At 42.9% G+C, this 25,347-nt stretch overlaps 1 protein-coding gene across 1 annotated transcript in view; it reads right to left on the bottom strand.

Annotated features, from left to right (window-relative positions):
• The window catches only part of LOC126101377 (UDP-glycosyltransferase UGT5-like), a 112,121-nt gene that overhangs the window by 5,909 nt on the left and 80,865 nt on the right, over window positions 1-25,347 (bottom strand). Inside the window, exons 7-8 of the mRNA XM_049912044.1 lie at window positions 23,394-23,616; window positions 3,563-3,782 (exon numbers count right to left, since the gene is read on the bottom strand). Coding sequence (XP_049768001.1) covers window positions 3,563-3,782; window positions 23,394-23,616 — 443 coding nt within the window. The remainder of the gene's footprint in view (window positions 1-3,562; window positions 3,783-23,393; window positions 23,617-25,347) is intronic.

Genomic DNA, 25,347 nt, shown 5'->3' with positions numbered 1-25,347 from the left:
AAGAAAAATCGAGACATATTCAAAGCGTTTGCCTATTTACAAAAAAGCGTTAGACACTATAAAATGGTGCAAAATGCTCGAAATTCTTAGGAAAACAAGTGTAAGTAAGTAAAAGACGTGTAGTATAGCATACGCACGAGAACCAAGAGGAGAAAATACGAAAGGAAGACCAAGAGCGAAGAACTCGGATTAGAAAGCGATAAGACAAGAACGTAGTCTTTCGCTCCTACTACTTAATCTATTCGTTGAAAAAGAGCGCTGCGCGGGATTAGCCGAGCGGTCTAGGCGCTGCAGTCATGGACTGTGCGGCTGGTCCCGGCGGAGGTTCGAGTCCCCCTCAGGCGTGTGTGTGTGTATTTGTCCTTAGGATAATTTAGGTTAAGTAGTGTGTAGGCTTAGGGACTGATGACTTTAGCAGTTAAGTCCCATAAGATTTCACACACATTTGAACATTTTTTTGAAAAAGAGTGACATAAAATCTGAGTTGTCAGGATGTCAATGATAAGATTCATTGATGATACTGCTGCTCTCAATGAAAGTTAGGAATTGCAGATCATTTTTGAGTGCAATGAACAATACAAAACGAGCAAACACTGTAGACTTAATCTAAACAAAAGATAGGCGAATGTAATGGGGAGTTGCAAAACTGAGATTGGCGATAAACGTAACACCAAATTTGTGAATCACAGCATAGACAAAGTTAAAGAATTCTGCTACCTTGAAAGCTAAATAACAAATGACGGAAGAAGGTTGGTTGGTTGATTCAGGGGAGGGGACCAAACAGCGTGGTCATCGGCCCATCGAATAAGGGAAGGATGGGGAAGTAAGTTGGCTGTGCCCTTTCGAAGAAAGCATCCTGGTCTTTGCCTGAAATGATTTAACGAAATCACGGAAAACTTAAATCAGGATGGCCAGAAGCAGGTTTCAACCATCGTCCTGCCGAATGCGAATCCAGTGTGATAACCACTGTGCCACCTCGCGCGGTGACGGAAGAAGAAAATAGGACATAAAAACTAGGCCAACAATGTATTCGTGGCCTCGAGAAGTATTTTGGTATCAAACATCGCTATTAATTTAAGGAGAAATTTCCGAGAATGCGAATCTGAGAAACAGCGTTATTTGACAGTCACTGCAAGACTTTGGAAAACTATAAAATTTAAGTTTTGAGATGTGGTGCTATAAACTGATGTTGAAAACTGTGTCTACTGGTATGGAACGAGGAAGTACTACGCAGAACCGGTGAGGAGAGGAGCATGCAGAAAACAAGGTACTTCAGGGAGTTGTAGAGGCTAACAGCTGTAGGAAAAGTCAGAATTGGCTTATATCCAACAAGAGGATGTTGGATGCTGGCTCTACTCTCAGACTAAGAGGAATTCCCGATGGTCCGTGACAAACCAGTCAGAAGACTGATGATCACCGCCCCCTCCTCACCAATCCCAAAAAGAAGTACTAAATACTATGGTCTCCTGAAGAGATAGCAAGAGGTTGCCAAACATGATTCGCCCCAAAAGCTGTCCTATGTGGTTTATTTACTCTATCACCACATACAAGCTCAGTTTTCGCAACTGGCATTCATGCATCAAATTTTTTTCATCTTCTCTGCTCCACCAACTAGGAAACAGAGGCACCTCCTCTTTCCTCATACAAAGAACCAATGCAGTTCCAGAACGACCACGAGGAATTACGTGAGGTGGTGATAGTACGAACTTTATAGTAGCCCCTCGTCTTACTAAATAGTCGGTAAACAGTTTTACTATTCAGCGCACAGGAAAGTGGTACCGTTGTCGAGAGAGGAGATGACCCGATTGAATTTGGAGAGGGAAGATAATCGAAAGTGGCCTGGAAGGAACCAATCCTGACGGGCTTTTGGAAAACCTTGGAAACATATAGATCAGTTTAGTAAATCGGAGATTGCACCTGTTTTGAACTCTGCTCCATCTGGATCCATATCACTTGCATATAAGGAGGATACAAATCGCAGAGTCTTTCCTAGGAATCATTCGGTGGTTATGGGTTCGCCTGCGCTGTGGTCCTCTACTTCAAGATTTAGCGATTACGTATTAAATTAAGATTGCTGCAGAATATCTATCTTTTTCGGGTTTTCATTCTTTAAAATGGTTTGATACGTCATAGCGAGATTTCTTCTCTTATGACAATCTCTTCATTTCAGAGTAGCACTTATGTCGAAAGACTTCTTTTGTGTTGAGAAGAAGTACCGCCACAGCTGTATCTTGAGAATATCTTTGTCGTCTCACATGACTAATTTCGGCCGCACATTACCGCCACCCTCAGGCCACGTCACTGCCAAAAGAGTATTAGATTTTCTTGGCGCATTTATTGTGGAGTACTAGTACACGTTGGCTAGCTTTGCTCAGGAGTCTCTACTCGACACCGTGTTGTCTCCGTCTCCGTGTTATCTCGCGCCGCCGAAACTAGTCCTGTGAAACAATAAAGACATTCTCAAGATACAGGTGTGGTGATACTTTTTTTATATGTATCATCAGTTGAAATCCCTCGTCCATGCAATACGATGGACATCCACAAATTTAACTTCCATGATTTCTCTACAACTTTTTCCCTCTATGATCCCCTCTTGTACCATATGAGTTATCGTTTAGTGTCGTAAAGCATGTTCTATCATTCCGCCTCTTCTTCTAGTTAGTGATTTCCTTTTCTCGTCTATTCTGCGGGGATCTTCCTCTTTTCTTAGCGGTCCATTTAATTTTCAACTTCCTTCAGTATCGGCACACCTCAGCAATTCGATTTTCATTTTCTGTTCTGCATAGTTCGAGATTTACCTCCGCACGCGTATTCCCAGAAATATCGTTCTCAAGTTAAGGCATATATTTTATTCTAGTGGAAGTGTTGCCTGTGTTTCTTATTTCCTAGTTGCCTCATCCACTGCGTTTTATTTCACTTCCCGGGTCTCAGAATTCCTTCGTCTCGTCTACTGTGTGTTCCTCAACTTTTATGTCAATTTCACTGCTAGCCTTATTTCTGCTGCTCCTTAATACTCTCGCGTTTCTTTGATTTACTCACAATGTCTTCTTCTTTCCTAGTAGACCTTTCATTTGGGTCAACAGGTACTGCAACTGTTCGTCCAGTAATGTCATCAGGGTAATATTATCACCGACATCCTTTCAGAACTTTAACCCAACTTCTCAACTTTTTAATTATTTTCTTCGTTAGATCTCCTCCTCATGGTTGTATCTCAACTTGAGTCAGGTAAGCCGTGTGCATCATTTCTGCGACGACCTTGTTAACTTTATTCCGTGTATCTTACTTCAATAGTTTGTGTAACGCGTTTTATGAGATGGAATTGGAACCAGACGGATATTTAGCAAAACTAGCGTGGAATCTACCTTTAAATTACGTTCGGCTGGTCAGGTGTAACTTACCTATGATTGCTATTCTGACGTGCGGATTCCATCTGGGCCTGCGTCATCGCCCTGCTTTGTCAGCTAGCACGCTTCGCGTTATTTTGTACGAACATGTGTCTGTGAGCCATAGACTGTTTCTCGTAAGATATTATACGCGGTTTACAAAACACACAATGACTCACGTTGGGTTGTTTAAAACTTCATTAACAGCCCACTCCACGGACTGAACACTGATGTTCTGCAGATCTAGTCTGATGCCGTATCCATAGCTGGCGATCCTCTGGACGTTATAGCGCTGCTCGGCAGCAACTGGCATACCAATCACCGGAACACCTCGAGCGGTCGCCTCCAAAGAACTCTGCAGTCCCCCATGGGAAATGAAAAGCTGCACGTTTTTGTGACCTGAAACATCATGATCATTATCATCATCATCATCATCATCATCAGTGACAAACATATATGTTAGCTACAAAACTTGAGACACTTCTGGGCATTAAAATTACAACATCGCGAAAGCAAATGGCAACAAATATAGTTGGGTGCGTAAATGATTGTTCTTTAGCGCAACCACACGTAGCAGGTAGGAGCAATGGTACGTAAATTCTGAACACAAGGAAAGTTTATGCATTGGGCTCCTCTTCAGTAACCAGCTTTGAAAGTTGTTTATGGGAGGATCATGTTATGCCTGTATAAGCACAAACGTATACAACCACATCTTGGAATTCGACAGCAGCAGAATCGCTGCGTGTTAACTGCGCTTCATCACCCACGATATTGTTGTTGGTGTTGTAGGGTTCCAAAGTACCATGTCCGTACGTAATCGATGGGATCAGCAGAGAGCTATACTCATCGCTATGCTGTATCCAAATGGCCCCACAGGACTAGCACCCGATAGGATAGACATATAGTTCGCACGCTCGTGCAGGATCATGCAGCCGCATCTGGTACCTTAAGTTCGGAGATGGTACTGTTTGCAGAAAATATCCAGTAGACAGCGTTACAACGTCTGTTGCGCTGTGGACTGTTGGAATGTCTACCATTTTACGATTTACATGCGCACAGGAGAGGCACCGCATCGTTTTTTCAGGCAAATCCAGGCTCTCATGCAAATATGACGGGGTGTGGAGTCTCTGAGGATAATTCGTCAGTTGCTACATTTAAGACCTGTTAAGGCAGGTGACTGTGCCCCATCTTATTGCTTTGTAAAGGTGCATCTGTTGCCGACGTGTTATTGCGTTTCATGTACCGTTACAATGAAAGGGTTAGTTGAATGATGTAACTGGCAAATGGGCAGTCGAGTATACGGACCTGGTCCAAGAGGGGGAATTTCCTTGTCTGAATGTTATGGAATATGTTACAGAGTTGTGGGATGCTTGTGGAAAGTCTGTCAGCCACATCCATGGGATTTAGTACCTGGACACTGGCAGCATGTAACCGACGATCGGTCGAGGATGCTACCGACACCAGAGAGAAAGATTATTATTGTCGGCCACCGCTGAGACCGAACAGGAAACACCAAAAAAATAAAGAGACAGTTTTTTGACGTCATCATTCCTTTAATGATCGGACAGCGTCGAGATTTTGTTTAGCTGAATTTTGATTATGATTAACGTTTACAAGGAAGTCAAGAATTTGATAGTGCACTAGTATTGCTTACGTGAAACTATAAATGCGTTATTATTAAATGCCTATGGATGTGATTTAGTAGTTTAAACAGTACTGATATGACTGGATGGCTTGCGTGATCTGTTACGTTAGGGTTTTTCAGTGCGGTTCTAACGACGTTACTCAAGATAACTGCATTCGTAATTAGTTTAGGAAAGTGAATTATTTCTTGACTTTTATGATTTTTTCCTGTCATATGTGGTTGAAATAGTTCATGTTCAGTGGATTACGTCTCTGTAGATTAGCCACTACTCTGTGTGGATCCTTTTCGAGGCGGCGATATCAATTAGAAATCCTTACAGTTCAACCACGTCGGACTGTGAACAGAAAAACTAATCTCAAAGCAAATACACCGACTGATAAAGGGAAGCTTTCCGCATCTCATACAGAAAATCTTTCTGATCATTCAGTAAGACAATGCAAGACCATGTAATGTCCGTTCCGTGCTGACCTGCCGCTACACAGTGCTCGTTTGGCCGTTACTGTGGCCAGTACGTTCTGCAGATCTCTCACCCTTTAAAAACACCTGATCATAGGATGCCGAGAGAGTGACAGGCCAGCACTAACCATTCACTACGAATAACGAATGCTCGCAAAAAGCCAAAGCAGCACGGAGTGGCTCACCCGTACCCATCACCCAAACTGGGTTCCACTCGATGCTCGTCCGAGTTACAACGAATGCTGCTGACAGAGCTGGCAGCTCTGTGTACTAAATTTCACACTCCGTATGCCCACAAATCCCCTACAAATCAATCATGTACTCTTTCTCTTCGATTCTCCGCCACACACCGTCAGGTGGCTTGCGGAGTATGGATGTAGATGTAGATGTAGATAATATGTAGAATGTCGTTTATTTTGTATTCTTCATGCTGTTGTAATTTTAATGACTAACAGTGTAGTTATTTTAAGATTTTTTCATTCATTACCGTTATGAAAAGAGCGACGAGCGCCACATAATCCTTATATATATATATATATATATATATATATATATATATATATATATATATATATATATATCCGGAACTATGATACGTACGCATCTCTGTGTATATGATGTCTTATCTCCTGAACTATATGATACGTAGGTGGTTCGTAATCTCATAGAATTGTTGCCTGACAGTAAATGATATGCGTGTTATGTTCGGTTGAAATCGGTGGGGTGGCTTAGGAGATGCCGAATATATATATATATATATATATATATATATATATATATATATATATTGTCAGGCAACAATCCTATGGGATTACGAACCACCTACGTATCATATACACTCCTGGAAATTGAAATAAGAACACCGTGAATTCATTGTCCCAGGAAGGGGAAACTCTATTGACACATTCCTGGGGTCAGATACATCACATGATCACACTGACAGAACCACAGGCACATAGACACAGGCAACAGAGCATGCACAATGTCGGCACTACTACAGTGTATATCCACCTTTCGCAGCAATGCAGGCTGCTATTCTCCCATGGAGACGATCGTAGAGATGCTGGATGTAGTCCTGTGGAACGGCTTGCCATGCCATTTCCACCTGGCGCCTCAGTTGGACCAGCGTTCGTGCTGGACGTGCAGACCGCGTGAGACGACACTTCATCCAGTCCCAAACATGCTCAATGGGGGACAGATCCGGAGATCTTGCTGGCCAGGGTAGTTGACTTACACCTTATAGAGCACGTTGGGTGGCACGGGATACATGCGGACGTGCATTGTCCTGTTGGAACAGCAAGTTCCCTTGCCGGTCTAGGAATGGTAGAACGATGGGTTCGATGACGGTTTGGATGTACCGTGCACTATTCAGTGTCCCCTCGACGATCACCAGTGGTGTACGGCCAGTGTAGGAGATCGCTCCCCACACCATAACGCCGGGTGTTGGCCCTGTGTGCCTCGGTCGTATGCAGTCCTGATTGTGGCGCTCACCTGCACGGCGCCAAACACGCATACGACCATCATTGGAACCAAGGCAGAAGCGACTCTCATCGCTGAAGACGACACGTCTCCATTCGTCCCTCCATTCACGCCTGTCGCGACACCACTGGAGGCGGGCTGCACGATGTTGGGGCGTGAGCGGAAGACGGCCTAACGGTGTGCGGGACCGTAGCCCAGCTTCATGGAGACGGTTGCGAATGGTCCTCGCCGATACCCCAGGAGCAACAGTGTCCCTAATTTGCTGGGAAGTGGCGGTGCGGTCCCCTACGGCACTGCGTAGGATCCTACGGTCTTGGCGTGCATCCGTGCGTCGCTGCGGTCCGGTCCCAGGTCGACGGGCACGTGCACCTTCCGCCGACCACTGGCGACAACATCGATGTACTGTGGAGACCTCACGCCCCACGTGTTGAGCAATTCGGCGGTACGTCCACCCGGCCTCCCGCATGCCCACTATACGCCCTCGCTCAAAGTCCGTCAACTGCACATACGGTTCACGTCCACGCTGTCGCGGCATGCTAGCAGTGTTAAAGACTGCGATGGAGCTCCGTATGCCACGGCAAACTGGCTGACACTGACGGCGGCGGTGCACAAATGCTGCGCAGCTAGCGCCATTCGACGGCCAACACCGCGGTTCCTGGTGTGTCCGCTGTGCCGTGCGTGTGATCATTGCTTGTACAGCCCTCTCGCAGTGTCCGGAGCAAGTATGGTGGGTCTGACACACCGGTGTCAATGTGTTCTTTTTTCCATTTCCAGGAGTGTAGTTCAAGAGACATGACATCATATACACAGAGATGCGTGAAAACTGGGCCATCATTCGTGACGTCTACATTTATTACTTCTGCGCTACTAAGTCTGTTCGCAGTACATTTCCTACAGTATCCACATATGGCGATAAATGCACCAACAATATTATATCATGGTACCACACATAGTTCAGGAGATATGTCGCACAAACTAACATGAGTAAAAAAGTGCCACATTGTGCATGACATTTAAATTTGTTACTTTTTTGCTACATACTCTTCTCGCAACATATACTTCAAGAGATATGACATCATAAACACTGAGATGCTTGAAAAATTGCCGCGTCGTGCTCAGACACGTTTACAAAATCGTGTTATAGACACGCGAAGCAGCTGCGTGCATCGTACAGAAACTGTCCACGATACTGTACTTTCACATTTGTACACTATGCACATTTCTTTGTACGACTGTTTCATAATTTGAAACTTGTTTTCACGAATACATGGAAGTCGATATTACACTACAAACATAGGTCTTTTTTGTTTCAGTTTCTAATAGAAAATCGGCAAAATGAATTCGCGGGCAATGGTGGGCTTGTCAGCTAGTAGTTAATAAATTAATAACATGACACCCAGGTGGCAGGTTAGGTAACTCGCGTAAACTGCGTGTCGGTAGCTTGTGGGCGGTTCAGATGGGGTAGTGATGCGTAAAATATGACTTCAAACAAGCAAAGGCCTCTTAGTCTGTCCTACTTAATTACGTCCCTTACCTCCAAGTTAGTAAAAGATTGTGAAAGATTGAGTACCCAATCCCAGTGGGCAGACGAGAGGGGTAGAAATGGTGCTGTGAAAAATAGAGGGTTGGGCTATGGGCTGATAACCCATATCCGGAAAAAAAGTTTTATTACCAAAGCTCAAGGAAATGTAGGCAAATGGACCCTAAGGAAAAGACATGGAATAGTTTCAAGGAATAGGAGAATTGCACCATGCAATGTATGTAGAGATATTATACAGAATTGGAGCCTTCGGAAGCCTGATTGGAATAATGAAACATACAAGGTGGATATCATGCTCTTGTAAGAGGTAAGATGGATTGAACAGGGTATGTTCCACAAACAAATGTGTACTGTGTACTACAGCGGCTATAGTAGTGAACACATACTTGGTGTGGGATTTAGAGTCAAGATTTATATTCAATTAAAGTACTGATCAACTAGTGATAGGATTTAAAGCAATAAGTCTAAGGATATGTTACAAGCCAATGAAAGGGAAATTCTTTAACTACAGTCTCCCAGATGCCCATGTCCCTATTGAGGAGAAGACATCAGAAGAGAAGGAGCTTGTCAAAAGTGCCCAAAAACGATAAAAAGATGCTGATACGTGATACGAATGCTAAGGTAGAGTAGAACCGTGTTTTCTCACCTACCACAGGTAAATACAAAAGAAACTTCTAAAAAGAGTCAAAGATATTATAATAGGTAGTTCTGCTTGGCAGCGGCACCAGGTTCAACAACGTGCGTTTGAGCGGTAAAGCACTTGCTGGTTCACCAGCATTGTACTCTGCCGTCAGAACTGCAATAGATCGCCGCGTATACTGCTTTGCACAGTGGGCAAGCCCCCAACCTCCACGTCTTGTTATGAAGCTGGCAGTCCAAAATCTTGACGTCTACTTGTGGTTTCACCGTCATTAAACCACCTTTCATACATGCTATCGACAATAGCACGCGAACAGCTGACTAACTTCGCTGTTTCTGAGAACTCATTCCTAAGCAGCGAGCCGTAACAGTCAGCCCTTTTCTCAAAGTCGCATATGTCACCGGATCTCCCCATTTGCGGCCAGCATTGTCGCTAGAATAACTCTGTATTCCTATGACATCCTGGAAGTGCAGTATTGGCGAAAAAAAAAATGTCGTTGGGTGCACAGTATTGCGCTATGAATGTGATGCATTTCGAAGTTTTTGCTCTCCACTTCCATCTCTCTTTTCTCCCATATGTTAGTTCTGTCTTTACCATCCAGCTCTGACGGTCAGTTACCCGTTATTGGTTTAATAGTTACTTTACACTAACGGAAAATGTCACAACATTAAAAAATAATTAATGTTGAGTAATGACATTTCGGGAACACATTTGATTAGGTAACATATTTAAGTGATTGACATTGCAAGATTACAGGTTGATGTAAGCGCGAGGTAAGTTCATTAATAACCCATGTAACCGCCGTAGTGTTGAAAGCAAGAATTCAAAGGTCCATGCACATTTTTACAGGTGCCGGATGTCGGTTTTTGAGTTGCAGTTCCATGCTTGTTGCACTTGATCGTTCGATACAGGGACGGTTAATACTGTTCGTAGATGACGCTGGAGTTGTAGTCCCATGACGTTTCATATGTGCTCGATTGGCTCTGCTGATAGAGCAGGCCAAGCCAACATGTCGTCGTAGAGCATGTTGGGTTATAACAGCGGTATGTGGGCCAGCGTTATCCTGTTGGAGAACACCCGTGGAATGCTGTTCGAGTGGCAGCACAACAGGTCGAATCACCAGACTGAGGTACAGATTTTCAATCGTGGTGCGTGGGATAACAAGGAGAAAGTGCTCCTGCTGTCGTACCAAATCGCACCCCAGACTGTTACTCCAGCTGGCCAGTGTGTCTAGCACTCAGACAGATTGGTTACAGGCCCTCAACTGGCCTTCTTCTAACCAATACACAGCCATCACTGGCTGGCACAACCAGCGTTCATCAGAAAACACAATAGGCCTCCACTCTGCCCTCCAACGAGCTCTCGCTTGACTCCACTTAAGTCGCAAATGGCGATGGTTTGGAGTCAGTGGAATGCACGCTACAAGGTGTCTGGCTCGGAGCTCACCTTGAAGTAACCAGTTTGTAAATGTTCGTTGTGTCACTGTAATGCCCACTACTGCTCAAATTGCTGCTGCGGTTGCAGTGCGGTGCGCCACATCTATACACTGAACACGACGGTCTTCTCTCCTGGTAGTGCCACGCGGCCGTCCGAAGCCCGTTCTTGTTGTGAGCGTACCTTCCCGTGAACACCGCTGCCAACAGCCATGTATAATGGCTACATTCTTACCATGTCTCCCTGCAGTTCCGCAGAAGAAACATCCAGCTTCTCGTTGCCCTATTACACGACCTCATTCACTCAGGCATTTTTGACTGATATCACCTCATGACGTCCAATCTCAAAGGTAACTAGCGCTGACGATGGTTACAACGTGTATTTCAAGCAAACCTGATTTGCATCCTCAAACCAAACAGGCTTAACTGGAGATACTGAAGGTCAGTGTTGTAGGGAAGCAGCCTACTCACGCCATATAAAATTCACATCAATCTTTCCATTGTGTGCCAGCCTAGTCCGCTGTAACTAGCTCTGACGTCATAAATGTTGCGCAATACTTTAAAAATCAAGTAAATAACCTGAAACGTTTCTAGCATGTCAGGAGTAATACTAAATCAATATGTGTTTAATGTCAGTTCAATAACTTTAACCATTTTCGAAATTTGGACGTTTTTCTGTAAAAATTATTGGCGCAACAGAAAAGAGCTAGAAACTTAAAAATTTGTACTTAGATTCCTTTTGCATAATGATTTAGTAGAAACAGGATTCTGGATCTCACAAATTAAAATTTTAGTTGAAATTCATGATTTTCTGGTTTTTGTCTTAAAAATTAAGGAAGCAAGATAGATTAAGTAGGCGAATAAATAAGGCTAGGATGTTTAAATTTAAGTAGAAGGGAGATCCGCTATAATCATAAAGATGTGAGAAGTTTCAATTGAATAACTGTAAAACTATAGCGATAGCGTATCTCCAAAGGGCAAGTTCAGAGCTCGTCTACTGCGTGTAGTGTAATTAAATTAATTCTCTCGCCCAAAATGTTTGACTTAGCTACGTCAGACTTTTATTATGATTACTGACCTGTGTGCTGAATGCACATTTAAATTGAGAGCTTCATCGGTCATCAGCAAAGGAAGCGATGACTTATTCAATAACTTAAAGTGGTGCATTACTAGCCCAGCGGCTAGTCGGGAGAGCGGAATTGATCAGGCATTCCCTTAGCCGTCCGCACCGCGGCGTTATATATAAGAACGCTGCACGAGAGAGAAGAAGGCCCCAGTTCTCTCCAGACGCTGAATAGCACACCACCTGTGCCGGGAGTCACGTCGTGTCGGTATCATTGCTATCAACAGCCTCGGAGTTACTCGGGATACGCGTAACCATGAAATCGTTTTCGAGTGAAGTGTTAATTCTGGGATGACACTAATGATCTATCTTCAGTTTGCGTATGTCGTATTTTCACGTGCCGCCATGGGACAGACATTCTACCATTATTTAGCGTGGCGTTTGATGAACATTATCATCAAATGATGGCGAGCATTCACTTAAACCTTTAATTTGAACAGTTATAGTTGCATCAGCGCATTAGACTCTGAACTGCTCTGGTAATTGGATTGTGTGGATTCTTTTTTGGTCTGTGACTTTCAGAATATAGTGAACATTTTTAGAGAATCGTTTTTGATTATGAATCCTAGACAATCACTTAATTCCTCAGAGCTATAAGCTGTAGCTATAAGTGTATTTCTCAGATGAAGTGGGCACTAGGAATTCTAATTACAGGCTTCACGTTTTGCTAATCACTTTCTGGTTGTCAATATTGTAGTTAGTGAGCCAGTGTTGAGAACGGCAAACAACAGTATAAATAACAACATATATTCCCTATTATTCCACCCGCCGCCCCACATATGTGGCTAATTGGCCGGGAAAAACAAACAAAACATTTATGTTCTCAATAATTCCACCCGCCGGCCGGGAAATGCATCTTTTCTACATTACACTCTACATATATTAACAACAATTAATTCCACCCGCCGCCCCACAATGTGACTGTGTCAGAAAATATATTATTTTCAGACTAATCGATCATTGTAATCTCCATATCGACCCGCCAGGGTAGCCGAGAACGCTAATGCGCTGCTTCCTGGTCTCGGGTAGGCGCGCCTGCCTCGGATCGATTCCGCTCGGCTGGTTAACTGCGAGGGTCGGTATGGTGGCCAGCCTGGGTGTGGTTTTTAGGCGGTTTTCCACATCGCTAGGACACGGTTCACTGACATTTGAACACTTTCGCACTATTTTATGGCTTACACTAGACGCAGGCCGCTGGGGTACACTACTTACGTCCCGCGAGGTTCGGGGTGTCGGCAGGAAGGGCACCCTCTGCAACTAAAACTGTCAGATCCGTAATAACAAGGCCCAAAGAAAGAAAGAAATCTCCATATCGACTAAAATATCATTCTTCCTATAGCAATTTTCTTCACGACGATCGGATATGAGTAAGGGGTCGTCAACAGAGAGAACACGCTTCATACGAGACCTGACAGTGTTGTCTAAACGTCAGTGCGCCTCTTTTTCTTATGAATATTAAAGTCATCAGTTCTTCATTTTCAATGAAATTGGTGCTTGGAAAGAAAAACACTTCATACGATTTGCTTCCTTTATTGAGTTCGTAAGTAACACTTCCGCACTGGGGTAGTGAGAATAAGAGAAAATGAAATGAAATGATCGTGTGGCATTGTTGGGCGAGAGCTTCCTTCCGGGGGAGCTCGGCCGTCTGGTGCAAGTCTTATTCCAGCTGACGCCACATTGGGTGACTTACGCGTCGTTGGTGATGAGGACAGCACAATTCCGAATCCCTCTAACCCAGCCGGGAATCGAACCCGGGCCCGCTGCGTGATAGGCAAACGTCACTACTCAGCTAAGCAGGCAGACTAAGGTAAAGAAGATATGGACACATCCAGACGCATGGTGGTAATCGTTACCACTGGTACGACGTATTCTCTAATGTGCCTTGAGTAGTACCAGTAACCACTGATTCTTTAAAGAATGGATCTTCCCTGAATGAAACTACTATAAAATTCTGATTAATATAGAATTGAATACTTGATGTCAAGTATATAAGTGAGGAAAAAGATTAGAACAGTTTTGAACTATGTTTAAAGTTGGTTGGAAGTGGCAGATTGCTCTCATTATTTAACACTGGATGAGCATATTCTGAGTATATGCGTTCTATTTTTTTAAATCGCAAAACTGTCTTTCCAGGAATCTCAGTATTTATGATGCCAAATATCCTGAGCTATGTACAGTTACATTTATTATTATTATTATTATTATTATTATTTATTTTATGGCCTTCATTGTGCCACTTTAGTCGAAAAGTTGTAAACAAGTTGTTACACAGGGATACAATTTGGCTCAACAATAACTTAATATGATATTTAGGTCATATAATTATTAGAGTGTATTCGTATATTAAAGGTTTTTTGCTCTTCTGTCTGCCCAATATTTCTTCATTCTTTCAGATATTTTCCTTCTTTCTTCATCTGAGACCACTCTTCCTGTATTCCTTTTATTGATTTTCATTTGTAGTCTGGTTTGTGGGTCTTGTTTTTTAGGTCATCTACTGTAATTTGGAGTTCTTTTATATCTTCCTTAATTTCTGTGACCCATTTAATGTCGCTCTTGCTATTCCACAATTTTTGTATTATTTTTTTACTAATTCTGTTTTCTGGAGTTCCCTTCAGATGTCCAACGAATGAGATGCGTTTCTTCCTGATCGTGCTCATGACTGGTTCTACACTCCTGGAAATGGAAAAAAGAACACATTGACACCGGTGTGTCAGGCCCACCATACTTGCTCCGGACACTGCGAGAGGGCTGTACAAGCAATGATCACACGCACGGCACAGCGGACACACCAGGAACCGCGGTGTTGGCCGTCGAATGGCGCTAGCTGCGCAGCATTTGTGCACCGCCGCCGTCAGTGTCAGCCAGTTTGCCGTGGCATACGGAGCTCCATCGCAGTCTTTAACACTGGTAGCATGCCGCGACAGCGTGGACGTGAACCGTATGTGCAGTTGACGGACTTTGAGCGAGGGCGTATAGTGGGCATGCGGGAGGCCGGGTGGACGTACCGCCGAATTGCTCAACACGTGGGGCGTGAGGTCTCCACAGTACATCGATGTTGTCGCCAGTGGTCGGCGGAAGGTGCACGTGCCCGTCGACCTGGGACCGGACCGCAGCGACGCACGGATGCACGCCAAGACCGTAGGATCCTACGCAGTGCCGTAGGGGACCGCACCGCCACTTCCCAGCAAATTAGGGACACTGTTGCTCCTGGGGTATCGGCGAGGACCATTCGCAACCGTCTCCATGAAGCTGGGCTACGGTCCCGCACACCGTTAGGCCGTCTTCCGCTCACGCCCCAACATCGTGCAGCCCGCCTCCAGTGGTGTCGCGACAGGCGTGAATGGAGGGACGAATGGAGACGTGTCGTCTTCAGCGATGAGAGTCGCTTCTGCCTTGGTTCCAATGATGGTCGTATGCGTGTTTGGCGCCGTGCAGGTGAGCGCCACAATCAGGACTGCATACGACCGAGGCACACAGGGCCAACACCCGGCGTTATGGTGTGGGGAGCGATCTCCTACACTGGCCGTACACCACTGGTGATCGTCGAGGGGACACTGAATAGTGCACGGTACATCCAAACCGTCATCGAACCCATCGTTCTACCATTCCTAGACCGGCAAGGGAACTTGCTGTTCCAACAGGACAATGCACGTCCGCATGTATCCCGTGCCACCCAACGTGCTCTATAAGGTGTAAGTCAACTACCCTGGCCAGCAAGATCTCCGGATCTGTCCCCCATTGAGCATGTTTGGGACTGGATGAAGTGTCGTCTCACGCGGTCTGCACGTCCAGCACGAACGCTGGTCCAACTGAGGCGCCAGGTGGAAATGGCATGGCAAGCCGTTCCACAGGACTACATCCAGCATCTCTACGATCGTCTCCATGGGAGAATAGCAGCCTGCATTGCTGCGAAAGGTGGATATACACTGTAGTAGTGCCGACATTGTGCATGCTCTGTTGCCTGTGTCTATGTGCCTGTGGTTCTGTCAGTGTGATCATGTGATGTATCTGACCCCAGGAATGTGTCAATAGAGTTTCCCCTTCCTGGGACAATGAATTCACGGTGTTCTTATTTCAATTTCCAGGAGTGTATTTTCTTATATACTGTTTCATTTGATGCTATTCTCCAATGTCCATTTATTTTATACCGTTTATTTATACATGTACTAATTATTCTTCTTTCAATTTTTAGTATTCTGTCAAGTTCTGCTGTATTAGTTGTTTTGAAGGTAGTTTCAGCTGTATACGTTATTTCTGGTTGTGTAACTATTTTATAGTGTTTTAATTTTATATCTATAGCACTCCGTCTTCAGGCCACAAGTGGCCCATCGGGACCACCCGACCGCCATATCATCCTCAGATGAGGATGCGGATAGGAGGGGCGTGTGGTCAGCACACCGCTCTCCCGGTCGTTGTGATGGTTTTCTTTGACCGGAGCTGCTACTATTCGGTCGAGTAGCTCCTCAATTGGCATCACGAGGCTGAGTGCACCCCGAAAAATGGCAACAGCGCATGGCGGCTGGATGGTCACTCATCCAAGTGCGCTTAACTTCGGTGATCTCACGGGAACCGGTGTATCCACTGCGGTACGGCCGTTTCCAATGTTGTATCTATAGATAGGCTTTATTGTTGTATGTAGTTTTAGTAATATAATTTGGGTAGTTCAGTTTTTTAATTCTATTCTGCCATGATGGCTCCTCATTTAGATTGTATGTTATTATTTCGATTAAATATTTAAATTTATCAACAGTTTTGATTTCCTGTTCTCCTATTGTAGTTTTGTTTGCAAGTGGTGGATCAGTTAGTATAATCTCCGTTTTTTCAAATTATATTCTAAGGCCTAGTTTCTATTCTATTGCTGGTAGTGATTTCACTTGTTGCCTGGCTTCTTGAACGGTGTTGGCTAGGAGAGCAAGATCATCAACGAACCCCAAGCAGTTTAAGCTAATATTATCTTCTGCACAGTTATATATATATAACTTTGTAGCTACTTATTTCGTGCAATGCGCAACTTTTCATGTACAGTGGTCTTCGTTTGGGACGACACGTCTAAGTTGATTTTCGAAGTTCCCTCGTATGTCACGGCAAACAGAGACTTAGAGATGTTGTATAAAACTACGGAAAACACTGCGAGAAATGCGTGCTTCAGCATAAATGCAGTTGCTAGCCGTCTGTCTGCTGCGCTGCTGTATTAGACCACGAGCGGCACCTCTCAGTCTCCTCAATAAGTTCGAAGTGTCACTCGTGGTGAGAATAGTGGTCTACGTAGTTGTGAGTGCAACATGTCGGACCTAAGTGGCTTCGAGAGCAGGGAAATTGTTGGTGCTCGGGTGCTACCGTAACTAAGACGGCGAAATGTTTGGCGTTTCAAGAGGCACCGAATCGAAGGTTTATATAAAATAGAAGGAAAGTGGAAAAACATCATCCGCTAAGTCACAACGCTGCCTAAAGTGTGAGTGATCAGGACAAGTGGCCACTGAAGAGGACCGTGACGAAAAGTATGAAGACAATAGCTACAAAAGCCACTGCCGAACTGGATGTCGCACTCACGAACCTAAACAATACAATGAGAGCTCCGTAAGCAGATAATCGCGGGGTGAGCTGGTATTAAACAAGCACACATCAGTGGTACAAATACCCGTAACAGAAATACTTGGACTATGGGGCAATGGAAGAAACTCATTTGATTGCATGAGTCCTCTTTCACATTGCTTCCACCTTTGGCCGAGTTTACGTTCGAGGAATGAAACGCGGCGGGGATTCAGTGAAGATTTCGGGAGCCATATCGTGGTATCCCACTGGTACTCCATAAGGTCGCGTTACGCCCAAGGATTGTGACCATTTTGGCTGATCAGGTCCATCCCATTGTACAATGTTAGTCCCCCAATGCTGACGCTATGTCTCAAGACGACAAAACCTCAGTTCATACAGCTCGCATCGCCATGGACTGACTTTGTTAGCACAATAACGAACTGTTGCATCTACCCTATCCACCACAGTATCCAGATCTCCAAATAATTGAGCCTCTGTGGTCTACGTTGCAGGGAAGGTTGGGTAATCGCTGTCCACCTAAATTATCGTTATCTCAATCTACCTCTATTTTACAAGAGTAATGGTACAAGATTCCATTGAAAATTATACGGATCCAATATGTATCCATTCCGGGAGGAGTGGATGCCGTTTTGGATGACAAAAGCTTTCCTACACCATAGTAGGGATGACAATGTGTTGTGTTGTTAGTGTTTCCATATTTTTGACCACCACCTGTAGTCCTGAGAAGAGGATCGGTACTATTTTGTTCGACGTTTTATATCAGATGTCCTTTCTGAGACCCGCTAGATACACCCATGCTGAGGGTTCTCAAGACGTTTAAATAACTTATGGGCATTAAGTGATTATCAATTTTGGTACACCTACATTTACACCTGCAATCTGCAAAGCACTGTGAAGTGCCACCAGAAGGTATTATCCACTGTACCAGTTATTAGCACTCCTTCACACTCTCGTCGCGTACTGAGTGTGGGAAAAATTGTTGCTCGGATGCTTCTGCGCACAATGTATTTAGTCAAGTTCCGCAGGACCAAACTGAGGAGCAAATCTCCAAGGTCATGGGACGTGTCAGTACATGAAATTACAACATGAAGGTAGTAACAGATAGAAATAAACGTTTATGAACCCGAAAAATGTCAATCCACAAGTTTAAATAAACGAAATCAACAATACTACAAGAATCAGCTAAATTTTTCAAGAAGCTCCTCGACAGAATAGAATCACTGATCCACGAGTAAACTCTTCAGTTTCGATTTGAAAGTACTTGGATTACTGCAAAGATTTTTGAATTCGAGTGCCAGCTTATTGAAAATGGATGCAGCAGTATACAGCACACCTTTCCGCACAAGAGTTAAGGAAGTCCGATCCGAATGCAGGTATGATTTCTGCCGAATATTGACTGAGTGAAAGCTGCTTATTCTTGGGAATAAGCTAATATTGTTAACAAGAAATAGTAACATAGTAACGTACACACACACACACACATATATTGAGAGGCCTATGTCAAAAAACCCAGAGTCATGAACAGGGGTCGACAAGAGGTTTTTGAACTTACACCACTTATTGTCCGAACCGCCCGTTTCTGAGCCAAAAATATCCTTTTAGAATGGGAAGAGTTACCCGAAAATATAGTACCATACGACATAAACGAAAGAAAATAAGTAAAGCTGATTAATTTTCGTGTCGAACGATCACTCACTTCAGATACCGTCTGAACAATAAAAATTTCAGCATTAAGTCTTTGAACAAGATCCTGAACGTGGGATTTCCGCGACAGTTTACTATCTGAACACATAGAAATTTGAACTGTTCACTTTCACCAATCATACGCCCATTCTGTGAAATTAAAACGTGAGGTTTTGTTAAATTATGTGCTAGAAACTGTAAAAAACTGAGTCTTATTGTGATTTAGCGTTAGTGTATTTTCTACAAGCCATCAACATAGGTCATGATCTGCACTATTTGAAACCGATCCAACGTTGCACACAACATCCCTTACTACCAAGCTAGTGTAATCAGCAAACAGACAGATTTTAGAGTTACCTGTAATACTAGAGGGCATAGCATTTATATAAATAAGGAACAGGAATGGCCAAACACTGATCCCTGCCCCCCCCCCCCCCCACCACTTGACTATACCCCAGTCAGACCCCACATCACAACCATTTCAACATCGTAAATAATGACCTTTTGCTGTCTATTGCTAAGGTAAGAGGTGAGCCAATTGTGAGCTACTCCCCGTATTCTGTAATGGTCCAACTTCTGGGGCAATATTTTGTGATCAACACAATCAAACGCTTTAGTTAAATAGAAAAAGATGCCTAGCGTACGAAACCTTTTGTTTAACGCAACCAGTACTTCACAGAGAAAAGAGAATACAGCATTTTCAGTTGTTAAACCACTTCTAAAGCCGAACTATACATTTGATAGCAAATCGAGTGCTATAAAATGATTAATTATTCTTACAAACCAAGCCTTTTCAATGACTTTAGCAAACACTGATGGCATAGAAATAGGTCTAAAATTGTCTACGATATCCCTTTCACGCTTTTTACAAAGCGGCTTTACTGCTGAGTACTTTAATCGTTCAGGAAACTGACCATTCCGAAACGAAAAATTACAAATATGGCTAAATGTAGGGCTAACATGTGCAGCACAGTACTTTAATATTCTGCTAGGCACTCCATCACATCCATGAGAGTCCTTAGTCTTCAGTGATTTAATTAATGACTCAATCTCCCGCTGTCTGTATCACAGAGAAGTATTTCAGAGATCAATCTCGGAAAGGCACTTGCCAAGAAAGTTACATGATTCCCTGTAGAAAATTTTTATTTAATTCACCAACAATGCTCAGAAAATGATTGTTATATACTGTACGTATATCTGATGGATCAGTAACAGAAATATTTGTACTACGAACTGACATTATATCGTCGACCTTATGTTGCTGACCAGACACTTTCTTCACAACTGACCATATGGTTTTAATTTTATCCTGTGAATTAGCTATTCTATTTGCATACCACATATTCTTTGCATTGCTAATAACATCTTTAAGCATCTTACAATACCGTTTGCATCGGGCTACTGTAGCTTGATTGCGACTACTTGTAACATTTTGATATAATTCCCGCTTTGATCTACATGATATCCTTATCCCACTAGTAGCCACCCGGGTTGCCTATTACTGCTAGTAACCCGTTTAGAAAGTTCTAATGGAAAGCAACTCTCAAAGACGATGAGAATTGTGTTAAGGAAAGCGTATCAGTTCCTAGATTCTTCACTTAAAGCTGATTATTGAAATTTCTCAAGTAGTCTGTCGTGGGCGAGTTGGCGTCTGTTCTCCATTGCGTCAGAAGGAGACTCGATGTCGGCCCATAACCTACTTCTCTCGGATAGCGCCAAGGGGCCCCTATCTGACCGAATGTTCGAATTAACAGTGTGGCATGCCCTCACACCACGTGACACTGCACAGAGGTGTGACATTTAATTCAGGACATTGGCACAAAGACTGGTGATGAGGGACTTTCCGCTACCGCCTCATTTTCGCTTGCAAGCCAAATACTGACAAAGAAATTCTTATCCACCAGCAGGATTCGAACTGGCTGCGAGTCGAACGCCACTGCATGGGCGTGCATTAACGATCTTAGCCGTGGAGGCTGGTTAAGTTCCCTTTTAGTTCTATGTGGTATTCGTCCCGAACGCTTGAGCAAATTTGTGGGACAGGTCGTACGACTGTTTTTAATCAATCTTCTTTGTATATTGACTGCATTTCCCTGGTATCCTTGAAATGAACCAAAGCCTATCATCTGCTTTGCCTATGGCTAAGTCTAGGCATTCCATTTACTTATCCTAGAAAATTGTGATACCTAGGTAAAGTGTAAGTTCCGTACATATGTTTTTGGATAGGGTTTGCCATTAACAAAACACAATTTTGCTTTTTTAGCCCAAACATGTTTCACTGCAGTTGCAGCATCTTCAGTGGGCTTTTATTTTATAGCTGTTAAAGATATAAAGAATGTTCCTTACTGTCTGTATACATGTAACTATTAGTTTTTAAATCGTAATTACAGATATTTGAAAAAACACATAAAATTATGAATTCAAACCTTTTTACCACATGGTGTGGTTTTTCTGATGTATTGTGTGTCTACAGTGACTGTTGTGTTTCATAGTTTGTCACCTGCAACCACTTACACCTTAGAGTAGATAAATTGTTTAACCAAAAATTAAAATTTGAAAATTGTTATGGCTATGCCTGAAATTAATTATATATGTTTGTGAGTGCGTTTTTGTGTCTATTTACATTATGTTTCACTTACGTTTTCTTTTTCCACATCTTCATCACTTTCAACAACTATATATTGATCTGTCACTGTCACTGTTTCACTGTTTACCAGCTGAAAAACAAACACGGCGGACAGTGCAACAGTTGAAGATGTAAAAAAAATGGCTGACAGTGGAACAGTTGAAGGTGTTCCTGGTGGTTGTTCTGAATCTTTCAGAGGTGCCTGTGCATTTGTGTGTGTGTGTGTGTGTGTGTGTGTGTGTGTGTGTGTGAGAGAGAGAGAGAGAGAGAGAGAGAGAGAGGAGCAGGTTTGAGGATTTTTCATTATTATTATTATTATTATTATTGTTATTGCAAGGAATTTTTCGTGTGTGTGTTGTGTGTGAAGAGGGAAAGTGAGAGAGAGAGAGAGAGAGAGAGAGAGAGAGAGAAAGCTGAGTGTGACAGTAGGTTTGAGGATTTTTTTGTGTAGAGTTGGGTGGTAGGGGTGGGGGTGAGAGCACACACACAAAAAAGTCCTTGTAATAATAATAATAATAATAATAATGAGATATCCTCAAACACACTATCTCTCTCTCTCTCTGTCTGTCTGTCTGTCTCTCTCTCTCTCTCTCTCTCACACACACACACACACACACACACGCACACAGACACAGACACACATGCACACACACACACACACACACACACACACACACACACACACACACGCACACACACACACACACACACACACACACACAGAATTAATTACTTTCATGCATAGCCATAATAATTTTAAAATCGTAATTAGGCTTAAGTAATTTACCACAAACTGTGAAACAAAACAGTCACTGTAGAATCACAATACATCAGAAAGACCACACCATGTGGTAAAAAGGTGTGAATTCATAATTTTATGTGCTTTTTTTCAAATATCTGTAATTACGATTTAAAAACTAATAGTTACATGTATACAAACAGTAAAGAACATTCTTTATCTTTAACAGCCAGAAAATAAAATCCCACTGAAGATGCTGCAACTGCAGTGAAATGTCTTGGTTAAAAAACAAAAACTGTGTTTTATTAAAGGCAGACCCTATCCAAAAACATGTATTGTTAAAGCAAACACGAAAAAAAGAGCTTCAACCCCAAGATGATTATTACTGATTCCACATCACACCAAGGGTTTTTACTTTTGTGAAGCTCACATTGCTATAATTCTAACCGTTCGATCTTATCTTAACACCATACCGTATCTTTGCAACATCTGATCATTTTAGCATCTTTTTCAGACAGTACTTCATTACCGATAACTGCGTTATCTGCAAAATTCTGCCGGCCGGAGTGGCCGAGTGGTTCTAGGCGCTACAGTCTGGAACCGCGCGACCACTACGGTCGCAGGTTCGAATCCTGCCTCGGGCATGGATGTGTGTGATGTCCTTAGGTTAGTTAGGTTTAAGTAGTTCTAAGTTCTAGGAGACTGATGACCCCAGAAGTTAAGTCCCATAGTGCTCAGAGCCATTTGAACCATTTTTTTTGCAAAATTCTGAAATCACAATTAACACGGTCTTCAGCGTCAAAACTAAACATCAACAGCTAGGGTCTCGACGTATTTGCCTGCCGCACGTCAGAATATGTTAGTTCTATATCTATCGATGACCCTGCATCCTGCGTACCTACCAAGATATCCTTAATTCAGTCACAAATTTCGTTCGGTAGCTCATATGCTCGTACTCTCGATAATAAAGGCTGGTTTGATACAGTACAGAAATAGTGGTCCGGTGTTGGGTAAAGTGAGAGATACAGCTAAAGTAAATTTAATATACGTAAGTTGAAAAGAAATACATTTTGACAGAAAGAGTGGTATACCTTACCTAGCAAGTCAGACTGCGGAAACCATTTTCTCAGATGCACATTTGCTGGTTTCCCAGGCATGGTGTCGTTCTCCCATTTCCACAGGACCTGTTGCTTCAGTTTAGAAAAGACTGTGAGGAAGGTTTGAACCCACTCCTGTGGAAAATCTGCACTCTTTATTAAAGATCCCATGCTGAAGAATATTACTCCGTCTCTTGCGTTGTCCATTACATTCTTTAAGTCCTTAAATGAAAGAAGAAAGAGTTACATTTGCATCACAAAGAAACAAACTGTCGTTGTTTCTGGGTAGATACGACCACACATCTAATATAATATTCCTGGTTGATGTTCATCAAAATGTGTAACAGTGACAGTAACTACAATAGTTAGGTATATATGTTTGGAAATATACAGAATCTCCCAGGAGGAATGGTCAGGGATGACAGGAACCATCTATCGAAGGAAAAAAGACTAATAAGCATGGGCTCTAAAATGTGTATCAGAAGAGTTGTAGGCACTCTATCTTCAATACTCTGAAACAAATCTCTTCTATTCAGGCTCTTTGCTTTCCATGTTCTCAGAGGTGATATTACGCACAAAAACGGGAGAAAACTCCCCAGTAAATGTGGGCTCTAAAGTGCGTACCTTAAGAGTTATGAACACTTGTTCATCATCGCTATTGTGAAACGCATTTCCTCTATTGAACAAGTGCTCATAGCTGTTAAGGTATGCATTTTAGAGCCCATTTTTAGTAGACGTTTTTGTTTCGAAAGATCGGTCCTGTCCTATGCCTCAATATTGACCATTTCTTCTGCAACACCGGTATAGCGTGAAAATCGTATCGCACTTTATTATACTTCACGGTTCTTGTGATTCTTTGCCCGCATACTCATACATCCATTACACCGTTTTAACTGAGTAGCTCACTACACAGATATTGCAAGAACGTACTTTACAATCTAAGGTAATTCCCCAAAATTGTACTCTTTCTTTGATACCTGCTACATATGGGTGGAATATAAACTCTAAGATCTGGCCCTTCATTCTTTCCCAGTAGTTTTATCCAGTAATCCTTGCCACCCTCTATAATGTTCTCCATTATACAGATTATTATTCTGATCTCTGTAATAGTCCTACTTCCACTTACTCCTGATAAAGCCGCTAATAACAATTCCCCTCACCTACCCATCACACTCGCATAAGAATTCAACAAGATCTTATAACCCATCCTTTCTCAACGCATTCGTAAATAACGAAAACAGCTTCCTTCGAAACAATGTGGCTTCCATTCCAAGTCCTATATACAGGCATAAGCTTCAGAGCGTAAGATCCACAAATTTGTTACCCATGGAAATCAAATAAGCCTTGGTCCGTGTACCGTTTTCTGGCCTCATTTTGAGAAATTTCACACTTGTGTACTTCCAATTAAATGTGTCCACATTGTTAAATCCTTCCCTTTAACTGAATCATCCAGCACGAAACTCAGTTTTCTCTATTTTCAATCGCAGTCCACATAATGACGCCACAAAAAACGAAAACAAGGTACGTGTGTACATATCTTACAAATTTCTGGATTGGACCAGTACAGACAAATGCTTATAAAGCAAAATGCTCAATCTGCTAACGTGAGTTTAGCATCGAACATGGCGGCATTGACTGTGTACAGCACATGAATACTTTGGGTAATATATATTACTGCTCAGCACATAGTAATTGGCAATTTCCTGAGTTAACTTCTTGCATTTGCGTTTGCTTGTAGCAAAGCACATGATGTCACTACTTCATCCAAGATAACTACTTTCTTCAGCTCTCCTCACCTGAGGAAAGGCCAAACAAACGACGACTTGAAAATCGTTGCTGGTGAACTTTCATTGGTCTGCCACACACTATAACACGGTTTACAGTAAGTTATAGGAGCTTGGACTGTGCGATCAAATTTTCAAAAAAACATGTTCAGTGAATCTAATATGTCAA

Source organism: Schistocerca cancellata, chromosome 9 (genome assembly GCF_023864275.1).
Source record: "Schistocerca cancellata isolate TAMUIC-IGC-003103 chromosome 9, iqSchCanc2.1, whole genome shotgun sequence".
NCBI classification, from domain to species: domain Eukaryota; kingdom Metazoa; phylum Arthropoda; class Insecta; order Orthoptera; family Acrididae; genus Schistocerca; species Schistocerca cancellata.
The sequence above is the reverse complement of the archived record's forward strand: the minus strand, read 5'-3'. Positions and strand labels throughout refer to the sequence as shown.